Here is a 15,354-nt window from a genome sequence, read left to right as displayed (position 1 = left end):
CTCTTAGGAAAGTTCATCCTGCTGGCTGCATGACAAGATTTTTTCAAGCTTTCAATGTCTCTTGGTGCACATTAGGGCATGTGAAATCTTTTTTTGAGAGGATGCATGAGGCATATTATCTTTCCCAAGGGAGAATGTACTGCCTGTTCTATTTCATTTTAAAAAAGAATAATTTGTTCTATTGTTTCTTTATTAATAAATGCCAAAACTATGTAAAAGCAAAGCAGGTTTTTTTTTTTCTGTTTCATTATAAGAACTAAGGATTAGTTCTACTTTTTTAATAATTCAAAAATGGATCTGTAAGTTTCAGTGTAAAATATAATTTTAGGATTGTTTGATTTGTTTGTTGTTGACTTAGAGATCTCTAATAATAGGGTCTTCCAGTGGAGATCCTGGCACAACTTTTAGTCTAACAGTTCTTTAGTGGTCTCTTGAGAAAAAAACTTATTTGCTGTAGCACAACTCCTAGTAGAAGGAGAAATATTTATATACTTAGAATGCTAACTAATCAAGAAAAGGTAGTGAGAGCCACAAAACCTGATCCTCTTTTTGTGTCCTCCTGGGGTTACCCAAGCTCCAAAAGGCCACAGGACATGGCTTGACAGCAGAGCAATTTATACAGTGAAGTGTCTTAAGTGTTGTTCCCCAGCATCTAATTGCAAAATAGATGGTAATATGCTTTTTCTGTACTTGTTTAGCTGCCAGACAAGACAGTCATTCCTTCTCAGAATATAAAGTGAGCTCTGCATTGCCAGACACAGCAGGCTGATTTTCTATGGAAGGCTAAGTTTCTGAATTTCATTAACTGTATCTGATTTTATTCATTTCTTTTGGTTTTGGTTTTCTTTTTTTATTTCCTTGTGCAATAGTAATAACCTAAATGGCATCCTAATATTTCAAGATTTTGATATATGTTGTGAGAATCCAAAGAAAAAATCATTAGCACTGTAGTCAGAATCAGTCCAAAGATCAAGAAGTAGGATAGGAATAGGAATTTCAACTCTAGTGAAAAATGAATATGGCAGAGCTTTTCTAATTACCTGTGTGCAGAAAGAAACAGAAAGCTCATACTTAGCTCATTGGTATAATAGATGTTTTACAGAATGTTAAGTTAACATAAATTTTAATACTTTGAATAGTAATGATTAATTTAAATATCCTAATTTTAATTTCTAATAGTATACACTACTATTAGATTAGTTACTACTATCATGTAACTAATAGGAATAGCAAAAAGTAAGTAAAAAGCTTTTGGTCCTTAAGAAAATACACTTTCCATGGAGCAAATTTAGGAGTCGATTCCCATTCATTATGTTGTCAGACTAAATGCCACTAAAATGTTTAAATCAGTTATAGGAAAGATTTGATGAAGATTGTTTTAATCTCTAGGCATTCAGAATATTTATGCAGCCCCTAGACCTGATGTTTGAATTTTTAACTACTGTTAAATTTCAATAGACAAAGTTGTAAGGTGCAGTCATAAACCTGAGCTTGTGACATCTCCTGAACTCAACTCCACCATATTCTTCCTTTACAAACTGTAAATTATCAACATGCAATGGAAGTATTTAATTACCATAAAAAATATTATTTAAAAAAAAGTTTCAATTAGTTCTAATGAAATGTTTTTAAACAGAGAAAATAACAGTAAAGTACAAAATAACGTTTGCTATGACTATGAAATAGCAACCCAGACCACTCTACAGAATCAGCCCTGCAGTATGTCTGTCTCCATTATTTGTTTATATTATTTTTATTTCTCATCACTTTCTCCCCTCAGGAGCAGGACAGTAGAAAAGGGTTCTCAGCTCAGATGAGCTAAAATTGAAATCTTAGCCGATAAAACCCCAGAAATTCAAACAAACTTTACTATTTAAGAAAAATGTAAAAAGAAAGTTATATCCAAAGCTGTAAAATAATATGGAACAATAAAATAATGGATATGATTTAATCTGGTAAAAATGTCTGTTATATAAAGTAACTGTCAAGGACACCAATTGAATTCCCAGCTGAGTGAAATGGGGGACAGGAATAATTGTGCTGGGTTGGAGAAGTTGTTCTGCCTAGAGAAGGATAGGGGGGATGTGTGAGTTGGGGGCTCAGTGTCACTTCCATGATGCTACTGCAGCTGATTTTTAATCTGTGCTGGAAGGATTTACCTCCCTGTTAGTAGTTCCTTGAAGGTGATCTGAGAGAATGAAAATTTATTACTGGTAAGAGGCAAACTTATAAATTAGTATGAGGCATCACCTGAAGGCACATGAAAAGTCCATTTGTTAGAAAAGAAATATCTTTTTTACTTGCAAACTGAGCAAATTTTGTTTGGGTATAATTGACAAACAATAATTATCGAATCCCACAGTGCCAGTTTTTCACAATCACTGTTCATAGTAAGCCTCACTCAAAAAAACCTTACAAAAATCCAAAAAAGATATTTTTTTTCCCAATCAGTGAACATGGGAACTTCTTCCATAGCAGGAGTTCCCTGCCAATTTATCGAACTCTGGGAAAAAACCCCAGAGACTGGTTTATAATTAATACTATCACTATGAACTGTGAGTGTAACACAGCAGAAAACAATGTTATTTTTTATAATTGTTCAGATCAATGATTTCAAAACAATGTTATTTTTTATAACTGTTCAGATCAACAATTTCAGAATGCTTTTAGGCTGCTTAAAGGAAGCTTGTGCTTCTTGTACAGCATGGGCTGCAGTCCTAGAGGCCTGTTTTATATAATTATTGCCAGTAATTGAGTGAGGTGGTAACTTTAGGGGTCTATTATTGTGATGAAATTTAAATTAAAAAATAAATGCTTTCGTGAACTTCAGTACACCAAAAAGACAATTCCACCAACTGTTTGCATTCCTAATTTTATAGGATGTTCTTTTGAGGTGTTACCTGCCCCTCAGACAGTGAAATAGGGGTGCAGTGGTGGGAATCTGCATCTTCTCACACTCACCTCGGGCTGCAGCACTGGCAGAAAACTGCAGGGCTCAGCAAGGCTGACGAGCTCCCACCTTACTTAGCAGACACCTCAATTTAGAAAAATGTTATTATATGCAATCTCAGCACCTGCTGCTTCCTTGAGAAGCAGTATATTTTCTATGAATCTCCTTAAAGTATGAGTAAGAGCCCTCATAGCATTTGGATTTTTATTGGGGAATATTTTAATAGCTTTTCATTTTTTTTTTTTGCAAGTGTATTCAAATTTCTTCTTGCAAAATACGCAGATGTTCTCTTTTGAAATTGCAGTTATGATGTCCACAATTTTGCAGAAATTATTGCAGGTTTTTTACTGCTTAAAAAAAAACCCCAAACAACTAGTCCATATTGCCAGTGATTTATAGTTCTAATTTTGAAATGCAGCTTCTCATAGTCAGAACTGCTGCTTTCATTTTAAGCTACCACTACGAAAAACAGTCCCAGAACTTATTTCACAGAAACTAAAAAGTCATTCAAGGCAGTGAAAGATCCTGCTTTTTTAACCTTTCAGAAAGCCCCCCAGTTGAGCAGTCAGGCTGCATTATTCTATATCTTGTCTAACATGAGGAAACAGTCCCAAAAGAAAGATATCCCAAATTAACGCCACACTTCGTTAAATAGAGACATTCTTGGTTTTCACCAAGCTAATTCGATCCAGTTCAGTTAACTCATTTTTTTTGTGCTGGGATCACGGAAGGCAGCCATGAATGGAGCGAGTTCATCATGTGTTTGACACATCAGAGTGGGGCTGAAAGGAGGCTGGGAGGGAGGGACCCTGCCTTTGGCTGGGCACACAATGCCCCGTGAAAAAGGCTCCTCGCTCAAAAGGGCTCTCAGCAAACGGGGCAGACTGCTGGGGATCACTGTGACACACAGGTGGAATGGGAATTAGGCTTAATGGCACCTCTGGGTGTCTGCTTGGGACTGTTCCTCTAATCCAGTCAAATACCCTCTGATGGTTTACAGGATTTCTGTGTGAGCCTGCTTTTGGAAATTAAAAATTGTGTCCACACTTAAAAAAAAATAAATTAAAAAAATATTATTTACAGAAAAATACCTTCATTTATATTTTATGTATTTTTAGTTCATAAATTTATATATATATATATGTAAAAAATATATATAGTACGTATTTTATTTCACAAATTTATATATATATATATATTTTTTAGATGTATTTTTAGTTCCTAAATTTATATAAATATATATATAATATATATATTTTACGTATTTTAGTTCACAAATTTATATAAAATTTTTTTTAGATGTATTTTTAGTTCATAAATTTTTTGCCCTTCCACTTTTACACCATGAAATATGTGGTTTATAAATTCAGATAACAGAGTGGTGAGCAGTCATAAAATACATGTTCCCTAATACAAAAAATCTTCACAATTAAAAAAAAAATATATATATATGTTTTTGTAGCTCTCAGTCACACATCACTCTCAAAGCCTGCACATGCAGTCTAACAAAACAGATTCTGTGTTGTGAGAGAATGTGCCTGCTGTGGTGCTACCAAGTAAATAATATTTGTGAGCCATATCCAGATTTTGAACACATTTTTTGGAGAGAATGTTTTCTCTCCAAACCTGCTGTAGCAAGTACATAAGAACACAGCATCACTGATTTTTGAAGATACTTGCTAATAATTACACCAGTCTGTGTGGATAGTTTCTTAAGCCTGACATTTAGACAGTGGCTGTTTTTATCAGTATCAACAACATTATGAAAGAGCTTTTCTTTCTGGATATGCACAATAATCACTAGGTTTATAAAATAATAGATTATTTACTCAGTTTTAAGTACAAAATAAATGTAGCTGACAGAAGATGGCTTTTTAGCCCTAAGCTGGTGATCTCACTGGAATTTCTTCAGGAACTTTGTCCTTTAGGAGTTGCCATGAAAGCTGGGAATATGAGTTAGTCTGTAGGGTTTGGTTGTTAGTTTTTATCAATCTCATCCCAGGAACCTCTTTCTAGGATATTTCATTTAAAGTAGCACTCCATGCTTAGAAGCTCAAGCTAAGTCTTGAGATAAGAGGAGAGATAAGGAAGCCAAATCCATAATTGCCTTTCTTGCATTTCTTAATTAGTTATTCAAATTTGATGACAAAAAGAATATGAAAAATACAAGAATTGTGAACAAAGAATATATTCAAATTTCCTTTAATTTCTGATGTTTTATTTTCCTAAGTTTAACAAATCAAGAAAATAAACCATATTAAATACTTTGTAGGTGTGTGTCTAACCATATTAAATACTTTGTAGGTGTGTGTTCTGGCAGATGTTTTGGACAAACAAGTGTGCCCTGCTAATATTTGTTTGGTGTGGTTTTTTCCCCACAGTTTTAATGTGAATCCTTCTGGCTCTGAGGATCTCAGGAAAAAAACGGTGAGTTATGAAATGTTATGGAAAGCCATCAGTAAATGCCAGTTAATTGATACTTGTATAAGCTTATAAGCTTTTGTTCTTTTTTAACCTCTTATATGGAAATGTTGAGGTTTTTTTGGTTATTTTTTGACTTATCCAGAAAACCTAAGTAGAAAAGCACAGGCTTAATGTAAATTTGGAAATAAAGAAGAGTTTTGCACTCAGGATGGGGTTTAGCTATGACATGCTGAAAAAGGAAATATTTAGTTCTTTGCACAAAACCTGAATTTAGGAGTGGTTTAGATGACTCTAGAGAAGTAATGGTCAGGTGAGGAACTCTGCATTAGGCAGTGATTTATTAATTGACCAGACTGGAGCTTACCATCACTATAATCAGAGACTTGAGAACAGTCTTTAGAAGGCAGATCAAAATTAAAATTATTACCTGATAAATGGTAGGATTAATAATACACATAATAAATGAACGGATGAAAACACGAAAAAATATAAATGCTAGAAGGTATTCAAAATGCTCTTGTTTCTAAAAGTACTGAGAATAAATTGTGTACTAAGAAAAAACAAAAAATAATCCACAGATTGCCTGGAAAGTGTCTTTGTTTGAAGGAAAATGTGGTCTTACTAGAATTTGTTCTGTGAATAGATGACATCTTTAAAAGTGGGTTTGTTTTCAATCTCTAAAATATATAGAAAACAAGTTTCACAAGCAAATATGACTTTGTACTGTTTGTTTTCTGCTGGTTTATGTAAATGATTTGTAATAACATTTGATGTTATTGTAAATGCCCAAGTTTTTATAATGTAAGTAGCTGGTGGGAGATGTCAGAGTATTTGAAGTCTGCCTTTGATCAGATAGTAAACTGAATTCTACCAGGCAGTTACTTAATCTCTGACAAAGAGAGACATCAAAAAATTGATTTAACTTAGCAGCCATTGTCTGTAAAGTAACCATAATTACAGTTTCTATGTGCTTGCAAATGTACTACTGCAAATCATGTAATTTATTGCTGGTAAAAGCATCGGTTTAATTCTTTTAAGAAATAAGATGTGAATTGTTTTATTTAAAGGATTTAAAGGTGATAAAAGAAATCCTTGATGATTTTTCTTTTGGAATACCAGCCACCCTAAATGTCTGTTATAGGATTATGAGGTGGTGCTCATTTAATGCAAAATACAAATTAGGTGGGGAAGAAAGTCTATCTCAACCAGAGTTTTGAATGAAACCATTTGAATTTCCTTTTAAATATTCAGGATTGCTTTCTAAGGTGTTTGAAGTAATTTATTATTAGATTCTGTAATATTAGCCCTCACCAAGTTATTCCATCTCTTCCTTGTGCATATTATTTAGTAATTATGTTTGTATGTCTTCTCCTCTGATGCCAACACCTGTCTCTGAAAGCAGCGTTTAAATGGGAGCAGTAGCCAGTTGAAAGGGCAGCATGAGCTCTTTAAGGCCTAATTAAGAACTGAAAGGAAGATGAAGTAAGTAGGACAAAAGATGTGAAAGTAGCTTAGATGACATTCCCAGAGCAGAATTCCTCATTAGAACAATGAGGAGATGATCAGGGATTGCCAGGCCTTCGTTTTAGCTGTTTTATCTGTCCTTTCCTGTGGCTGGCAGCATGTACCCCAACAGGGTTTTGTAGCTGAGACAATCATTCTTTGCATGTCTTGTTTAGAACCTTTTTTTTCCCCTTAGATAATTCATTATAAGATTATTCTTATGCATTAAAACTGTGGTGTCTATTTTTGTAAAGAAATAAGTGTCCCTTAAATATTACCTACTGGCTCAAGCTGAACATACCAAATCTTAATTATAACAATATTAATTTCTAATTGCTAGCATACTTCTGCTAGAATTTTCTTGCATAATTAAGACATATATGGAGCATGTGCATGATAAAACATCTTTAAGGCATATATATTACACACAACTTTCCAGTAAACTTGATTGCATAATTAAAGTCATCATTGCATCTTAATTCCTGTTCCTTTGCCAAATCAGAAAATTAGGCAAACCCTATATTTCAGGCATATAAGTTTTAATGGTGTTTTTTCTAGTGTGTAGAAAAATTTAGTAAAGAGAATAAAATTTAATAGAGAAAGTTTTACTTCCTTCTTGTAGAAGAAATTGTGCTAAGAATATGACCACAAAGTGAAGTTACTTTCTCTTCTATACTTGTTGAAAATGGACTGCTAACCAATTTATAAATTTCATCAGGTTAGCCATTTAATAAAGTGGCGGTTACTGATTACTTACAATCCCTTAACTTGGTATGTTTAAAATACTGAATATGCATCCATAAATGTGACATGTGATGTCTCAAGTGCAGAGAGAAACCCTTAAAAGCATATTTTTGAGAGCTACTGTTAGAGTATAATTGATGGAGAGAGGCTGATCTGTCACACTTCAGCCCATTTGCAGGGCACCATCACTTTTAATTAGGTTCCTTTGAAAACTTTGGCCAGCTGCATATTTTAATGGGTCGACATGTGCCAATGTGCAAATATGGAGCTGTATGGAAGGAAAAGAATGGGGCATGGAAAAGGAATGAGTATGACTATTATGTGGTGTGCTTCTGAGCTGTGCAAGCTTTATAATTTTTAATGACATGCTTCTACTGTAAACAAAAGCTGTCTCACGTGCCCTGTTAGAAGTGCAGGACTTTGTAGGTTCCATATCTTCTAAATGTTTTCATTTCTGAATGAGATGAAGCATACTCCTTAACATGTCTAACGGTGCTGATACTTTTATAAACCAACACACAAGGAGACATTCAAGTTTACAGTCTTTAGGATTACATGTTGTCCTTTTTAAGATGACTAATTTGTCCATCTCTGCTAATACCTGCACTTACTGAGTCATCAGAAATCATTACAAAAACAATTCTGTTTTCCCTACTGCTTAATTCTGGGCCTCTCCTGCTTTAAAGCAAGCAAGGTCTTTTATAAGTACACATTTATTTCTGCCTTAAGTACTCTGGTGCAAGTAAGAAGTAACCTTTTGCCTTCACCTGCAATTTAAAATTGAAAGTTTTATTATGTGATTCAGAAGCCAAGGCCTGGAGAACCACTGGTGACTACAAATATGAATGTGAAAGACAGATGAGGGGTGATGTCATGTAGAGCTGAGTTAATGCTTTGCTGTGATGCTCTCCAGAGGAAAATACTCAGAGAAGTTACAGTAGGAGTTGAATTCTCAGGGCTCTTCTCTTGTTATTCCATAATTAAGGGGGTTGGTTTCCCAAAATGGACCTGCCAGCTGTTGTTGTGCTCACTGCTCATGTAGTCACTAACTCTGACACACTGTCTGTGTGTCCACCTCACTGAGATTTTTTTTCTGAGATGACAGAGTGGGAAATGTTCATCCAGCTGGGCAGCCCATCTCCAGTTGTCTGCTCCACTGGGGGTGCTGGAGGGAAAAGCACTGCAGCAAATAGAGGTGTTGCTGAAAAAAATTGCTTTTCTCATCAAGAGATGCACATGAGGAACACAAAAAGCAATAACCAGTTAATTTTCTGGACACACTGAAGTGCTTAATGAAATCTGGTGTTTTTCCACACTTACCTGCAGGAAGGAAATCCTTTTGATGCCACTGCAGGATACCGAAACCTCACTTACGAGGAGGTGCTGCAGGAGCTGGTGAAACACAAGGAGCAGCTGAAGAAGAAGGACAGCCACATCCGAGAGCTGGAGGATTACATTGACAATCTGCTGGTGCGAGTGATGGAGGAGACCCCCAGTATTCTCAGAGTGCCATATGAACCCTCTCGGAAAGCTGGCAAATTTTCCAAAAGCTGAGATACTGCTGCTTTCTGCTGAATGCATTAGTGGAAGGAGATCACACTTTAATATTTTGTCTTCTCTTCATTCCTTTTCTCCTAAGAAATCCCAGCAAAATGGGGAGGAGGGACAATGGCGTGGGTTTTTTTTTCCTTTTTTTAAATCCAAACACTAGCAGGGGCTGCCAAAAGTTGTTTTATGTTAGATTACTTAGGTACCTTTTTTTTTTTTCTTTTTGAAAATACATTTAGGTACAGAATACTTAAAATAGAGTTAATGATACATAATAAATATGTCCATGCAGTTTATATAATAGCTTAGTGTTCACCATGTGGCAGTTTCAACAGAGAAGCCTGTGCTGTTATGAATGTTTTCTTGAATGATTATTGGTATTAGGCGAATATATTGTTCTTTTTTTTACAGCATGCCATCAAGACCACTGTTTTCAATCCAGTGTAGTACTCTACTAAACCTAAGTGTGGTTTGTTGCAATGGAATGTAGTCCTGCACATATTAGAGGAAAACAGTGATGCACAATCGATCCTTGCAGAGTAAATGCTATATTCTATACAATGTGCTTTTTATAGAACAATGTAAAAAGAAAAAACCCTGTGCCATTTCTATCATGGCACATGCTGGAACCAGTTATTTTACACTTAAATGCTGAATTTTGTGTATAATGAGTGAACTTTGGTAGTGAGCTCATGACATAAAGTTGTTTAGAGGATCTTTTTGTATGAAGTTACTGCATGCATTTCATGTGTTAAAAGTACTTTGAGCAGTGTTCACAGAGTCAGAGGTACAACTGGAGAACTCAAGTATGGAATAAAGAAATGAATACTTCAGTCAAAATCTACTGCCATGAAAATGTAGCAGAAATGGAGAGGCTGACTTAAATAGACACGATAAATCAATTTAAGGTCGAGTTTTACATGATATATGTGTCTTAACTTTTTAAATCTTATGACAAGAAAGTATATGCCTTTAGAAATAGGCCATGTTGCTTAAACACATATAGAGTACTTAGGCTTTTCATGAAAAATGTCCGTATTCCATGTAAATAGTTCTAAAAGTCAGTTCTCACTGAGAAAAAATGAAAGAAGAATGTAGTAAATATCCTGATCATTTAATAATTGTTTGTAAAATGATGTATGAAAAAGGTATCTGTTTTTCAATGAATTGGGAAAATATAGTGATGAAGGTATAATGGGAAAATACTGTAGGAGAACCCTCAAAATATTAAGATGAATACATTTTAATTTTAGTTTCCTTAATAAGAGTCTTACTTGGATATTCTGTTGCTGTGAAACAGTAAAATGTTATTTAAAGCACGTACAGAGAATATTTTAGATTTGGATTTAAGATAATTGTCTTTTCCTCTGTTTCTGCACCTGATCTGTTTGGTTTTTTTACAGCACCATGGCATGGCTGCTGCTGAGGTGACCAAAAAAGCTTGAAATTAAATTCCACTTTGTTGTTGTTGTTGTTGTAAAAGATTTTTATACATTTTCATTTATAAAACTGTAGAAATTGGTAATATCTTGAATACTTATATGTGGAAGGGTTGAGAAAGTTCTGTCTGTCTGCTTTTGATGTCATTAGTATTATAGGACAGCACAGAAGTATTCTAGTTACAAAAAAAACTTTGTACAAATAGTGTCAGATTTCATTTACTTATTTTTGGCTTTTTCTCCTGTATTTTCTTCTTTTATTTAGCAACTACCTCCCAATCCCCATTCACACTGTCCCTAAAATGTGTGCAGCCAGAGTCCCCAACCCACCAGTGGGATCCCTTCGTGTGGATCCCTGTGCCTGGATGGATCCTGAGAGGTGCCAGCCCTGCCCAGCTCTAGAGCTCTGCATTTGTGTTTTGCAGTGCAGAAATCCATCCCACACCAGGCACTCTCTCTCTTGTCAGCCTGAGGATGTATCAAGCTTGGTACCTCAGAAACCATGTGAATGTTTTTTTTTGCACCCACTTAAGATCTCGATGACTGTAAATTTGCTGTAATACATTCAAAGTGCCAAAGGTCATGTGCTAGTTCATGGTATGCTTGCTGATAGAAGTTGGGGTTTACACTCAATTAGATGTTCATTTTCTAATTACACCAGGATGTGTTTCAGTTACTCAGTATTTCCATAAAAGTTCTTAAACATTTTCAAATGCTTGGCCGAAGCCAGTGGTTTTCTCCTGTTATTGATGGGGAATTGTTCTGCAATAGTTTTGAATTCCACACTCATCTTCAGCTAACTGGTATGAGACCATCTCTAGTATCCACAGTGCTTAAACCATCCCCACCAGTGAGGATTAACAGCTGCACTAACCAGAGAATGTGCTCAAGCGACTTCTCACATGCAAGCCAACTTATAATTATTAAAATGAAACTCTACTATATTTAGCACCTCTGAAATCACTTCTTTTAGAATGTAAATGTAGAATATCAAACTGCATAATTGACTAAAAGCAGATCATTTGACATATTTGCATACCAAGAACGATAAGCAGATTAAAGGTAGCGAAAAGATCAATTTTTGTGCATTAGTGAAGAAATTTAGTGAAGCTTTGAATGTGCTATCTAGTCTTTATCTGATCTCTGAGTGAATAAAAGCACCTTTTGTTTCTAACAATTTGTCAAGAAAGAGGAGAGAACAACAAATGCAATTTAGAAAAAGGTAAAGTTACTGAGAGGCAGAATGGGACATGAAAATTATGAAGATATTTTTATACAGTTTATAGGTAAAAATACAGGCTACTTTTGGAGCAATTCTTGAAAGATTACATACACATCACTTTCTGCTTAGAAAGAAAATGTTAACATTTTCGTATATTCTATTATTTTATAAAAGCATCTTTACCCCACATGTATTTTTTGAACATTTTTTGAACATGACTTCTCATACAGTAATTTGTATGTTGAAAACAAAGGAAGTTCTGCTTTTCCCATAAGATTAAAATGGTAGACTTTCTTGCAGATCATTTTTACCCATAAAAACTTGCCACTTGTGGTCAGTCTTTCTTGCCCTTTAAAATACAGGGATGAAAATTTTGAGTATCTCCATATTACTTTGATATTTTCTCTCCTAAATTAGCATAAGAGTTCATCCATGCATGCACTGTATTTTGAAATTATCCCTTAAAACAGCTCTGCCATGTATTTTGCTTTCTTAAAAGGACAAATATGAAGGCCATACTTTAATGTTTTAAGTCAGAAATGTAAACTTTCTGCCATTGAAGAAGGATGTTTAATATTTATGTATGTTACCTCTTGCTGCTGTATTTTAAGTTTAGCTTGGTTTTCCACCTCCTAATGAATGTAGCATTCTCTCTAGATTATAACTGCATTTATTGCTGTTGGCTCTGTGTCAAGAACTATTTGTAATTTTCCAGCTGTGGAAATGCTGCCTTGTATTTAGAAAGGTTTCATGATTTGGGGACCTGATGAAAATCATGCTCATAGCCTGCATTTCTTTCTGTACAGGATGCCCTTTCTTGAGTGCATCTTAAAACAAACAGAACTGCTGTCTTAATGTGTTTACTGCTGCACTGGGGGTTTATTTATGCTTCCAGCTTTAAAGAAAGATTATTGTCCTACATCAAGTATGTAAAGTGAGCTGATGCTGTTCTGCTCTTTGTACCCTTGCTGTTGTAGATATGATAGAGGTGTTAGCTGGGCTTTTCCAATGGTGAATTTAGAGCATGTTGGCTAACTTGCCCTTCTTTGAACTACTTGCTGAAGGATTATAGCTCTGCTGTGTTCATGATGCTATATTTAAGGGTCTGTCAGCACTTTTGGTAGGAAACCCTATTTTCAGGGATTTGTAACTTAAAATCTTCAATACAGTCACTGGAAGTATTTAATATGCAATAGGTAGCACTTTAATCTGTTTATGAAGGGGTTTGAAGTTTGTTTCTGTTGAAAAGGTCACAGTCCCCTAAAGCATGGTGGGCATTTGCTTTATCTTTTATAATTTCTATGTTGAGGAAGCCACTGTATGTTACAAGTGGTTGAGCCATTCCTATTCATCTTAGAAGCTTCCAGATGTATTACAGTGTATTATAAAAAGCTGAAGATCCAGGTTATATAGGAAGTCTGTAAAGGATAGGATCTCTATTTATAACTTAAGGGTTTTATTTTGTCTTGTGCATCAATGGTAGTTTGTCTACATTTAATAATGGTACAGAATCATAACTATATGCACTTGTGAGAACTATAAACTTAGAATGCATGAAAAACTTTATTTTTGTTCCATTATTGCAACTTCAGATCCTTTAATTTGATGAAAATGTTATCTTAATATTTTAATTTCTGTTCATTAAATAAATATTGCATGTCTGACACTAATAAAGCACCACAATGCACTATTTATTGAATTGTGACATTAATCTGTGTTATGCAAAGCATGTGACTCCTAAACTTCATGGTGTTAAGGCTTTCAGACCACAGAGAGGGGTATTTCCTTAGGGACAGCTCTAAATGAATATCCCAGATGTTGCAGGGTAACCATTAAGGGAAATCTCTTCTGTAGTGTCCAGAACTTTGAATTAGTGAAAAAAAAATTGTATTCTTAAATGATCTAATCTGTATGTCTTTTTTAGTATGGTATCTCAATGCCTTTAAATGCACTATTCCTCTGATGCCATGGCTGTGTAAAAATTACCAGGAGATCTTTGACACTGCAGGCCAGAGCAGCATTTAGCATGAGAACAAACACTGTGCAAATTCTGATATGGAGAACATGACACATATTTCTCTTAATACTTGACAGAGTAAGAACCCAACCAGAATGACAGAGGACTGGAGCATCCTCCTCCATCACCCAGAAGTATTTTTGTCAATGCTCCCACAAGTTTTTCTCCTTTTCCATGAAGCAGCAAAACAGCAAAGTGTGTCCCCTAACAATAGCAGGTTTTCTGGATGGTGAGGAGGTATGGAGAGCAGTCCAGGTTTGGGAGAAGAACATTGTGAATCTTCCACCCAGTTTCTTGGAGCTTTGAATTCCACAGGGATGTGATTCCTCCCAGTTGATTTGCCGTGTGAGCAGGTCCTTTGTCAGTACATCTGTGGACTTAGAAAGCTTAGGAAGGGTTCTTCTCTTAGAGGTGTCCATGAAATGGGGTGGTTGTGGGAAATCACAGAGCTGTCCATGGGCTTCCACAGATCCCATCAGCTGTGTCTCCCCATGGCTCACAGATTTGCAACTGTCCTGGTGTGTGAGGAATAAGGACAGGAGGGGAAAGCACCACACTGCCTGTTAAATACCAGTTTCCATCTGTAATTCACATCTGGTAACTAATCTCAGCTCCTGTGCCCCTTTGAAAAGGGAGCCCCACCATTTCCCTCCCTCAGAGGCATCATGTTTGTTAGCTGATACCAGCCACAATCCTATTGATGATATGAGAGCCCAACTGGACTAAACAGCTTCCAGTTTCCCCAGCATGAAGCTGTCTTTGCAGTTGTCATTACTAACCATTTCAACCCTCTAATAAAGGTTTTCAAGGTTATTTTAAATATAGTTTAGCAGTTAAAGAATTACTGAAATTAGATACTAGAACTATCATTAAGGACAATTCTCTCTCCAGTTGCACTTATTGAAGTTATTTTTTTATGGAACCACAGAATAAAAATCAGGATTTCATTTCCCTGTTTTGATTTGTTTTTATGGGAGTGTTGTGCAAGTTCTGGCTGCAGCTCACTTGGGATATTTTGCCCTTTTGTGTAACACTGGGCATGCTTGTAAAGTTATAAATAATGATGATTAAAAAACGCATCTCTTTTTCTGGATTAATTAATTCGAATTTGGATTGTTTTGTTGGATTGTTTTGTAATAGTACCATTTTATAAGAGATAGAAATGAGACTATCTGCTAATGGAAGCTGTTTTGTCTGTACTACTTATTGAGTAATTATGAAAGAAGGCTACCACACTGAGTGCAGCCCACCCTGGAAACTGTGTGGCATTGATTGTGTAATGTTTATATAAATATCAGTATTTTCAGTGCTGGGAGCCAGTGGCTATTACATGGGGATTATTGCAATGTATTTATAATGTGTTTTTACAGCATTTAGTAATGTAGATCAGTCTTTGATAAATGGATGATGATTTAGGACAGAAAAGTACCCTCCATGGCTAAACATTGACATGTTTATACTTTAAAAGTAAGCAGCTTAAAAAGGTTTTAGGGCCATGAAACGTTTA

At 35.3% G+C, this 15,354-nt stretch overlaps 1 protein-coding gene across 1 annotated transcript in view; it reads left to right on the top strand.

The window, feature by feature from the left end:
- Positions 1-13,524, top strand: part of RAB11FIP2 (RAB11 family interacting protein 2) — a 32,268-nt gene extending 18,744 nt beyond the window's left edge. The window contains exons 4-5 of the mRNA XM_071446427.1: positions 5,332-5,377; positions 8,948-13,524. Of these exons, the coding sequence (XP_071302528.1) occupies positions 5,332-5,377; positions 8,948-9,175 (274 nt within the window). The 3' untranslated portion in view covers positions 9,176-13,524. The remainder of the gene's footprint in view (positions 1-5,331; positions 5,378-8,947) is intronic.
- Positions 13,525-15,354: the final 1,830 nt, after the last annotated feature.

This window comes from Agelaius tricolor, unplaced genomic scaffold (genome assembly GCF_023055355.1).
Source record: "Agelaius tricolor isolate 1412-34295 unplaced genomic scaffold, bAgeTri1.0.p SCAF_22, whole genome shotgun sequence".
Taxonomy (NCBI): domain Eukaryota; kingdom Metazoa; phylum Chordata; class Aves; order Passeriformes; family Icteridae; genus Agelaius; species Agelaius tricolor.
Note: the sequence above shows the minus strand (reverse complement) of the source record. Positions and strands in the feature narration are given on the sequence as shown.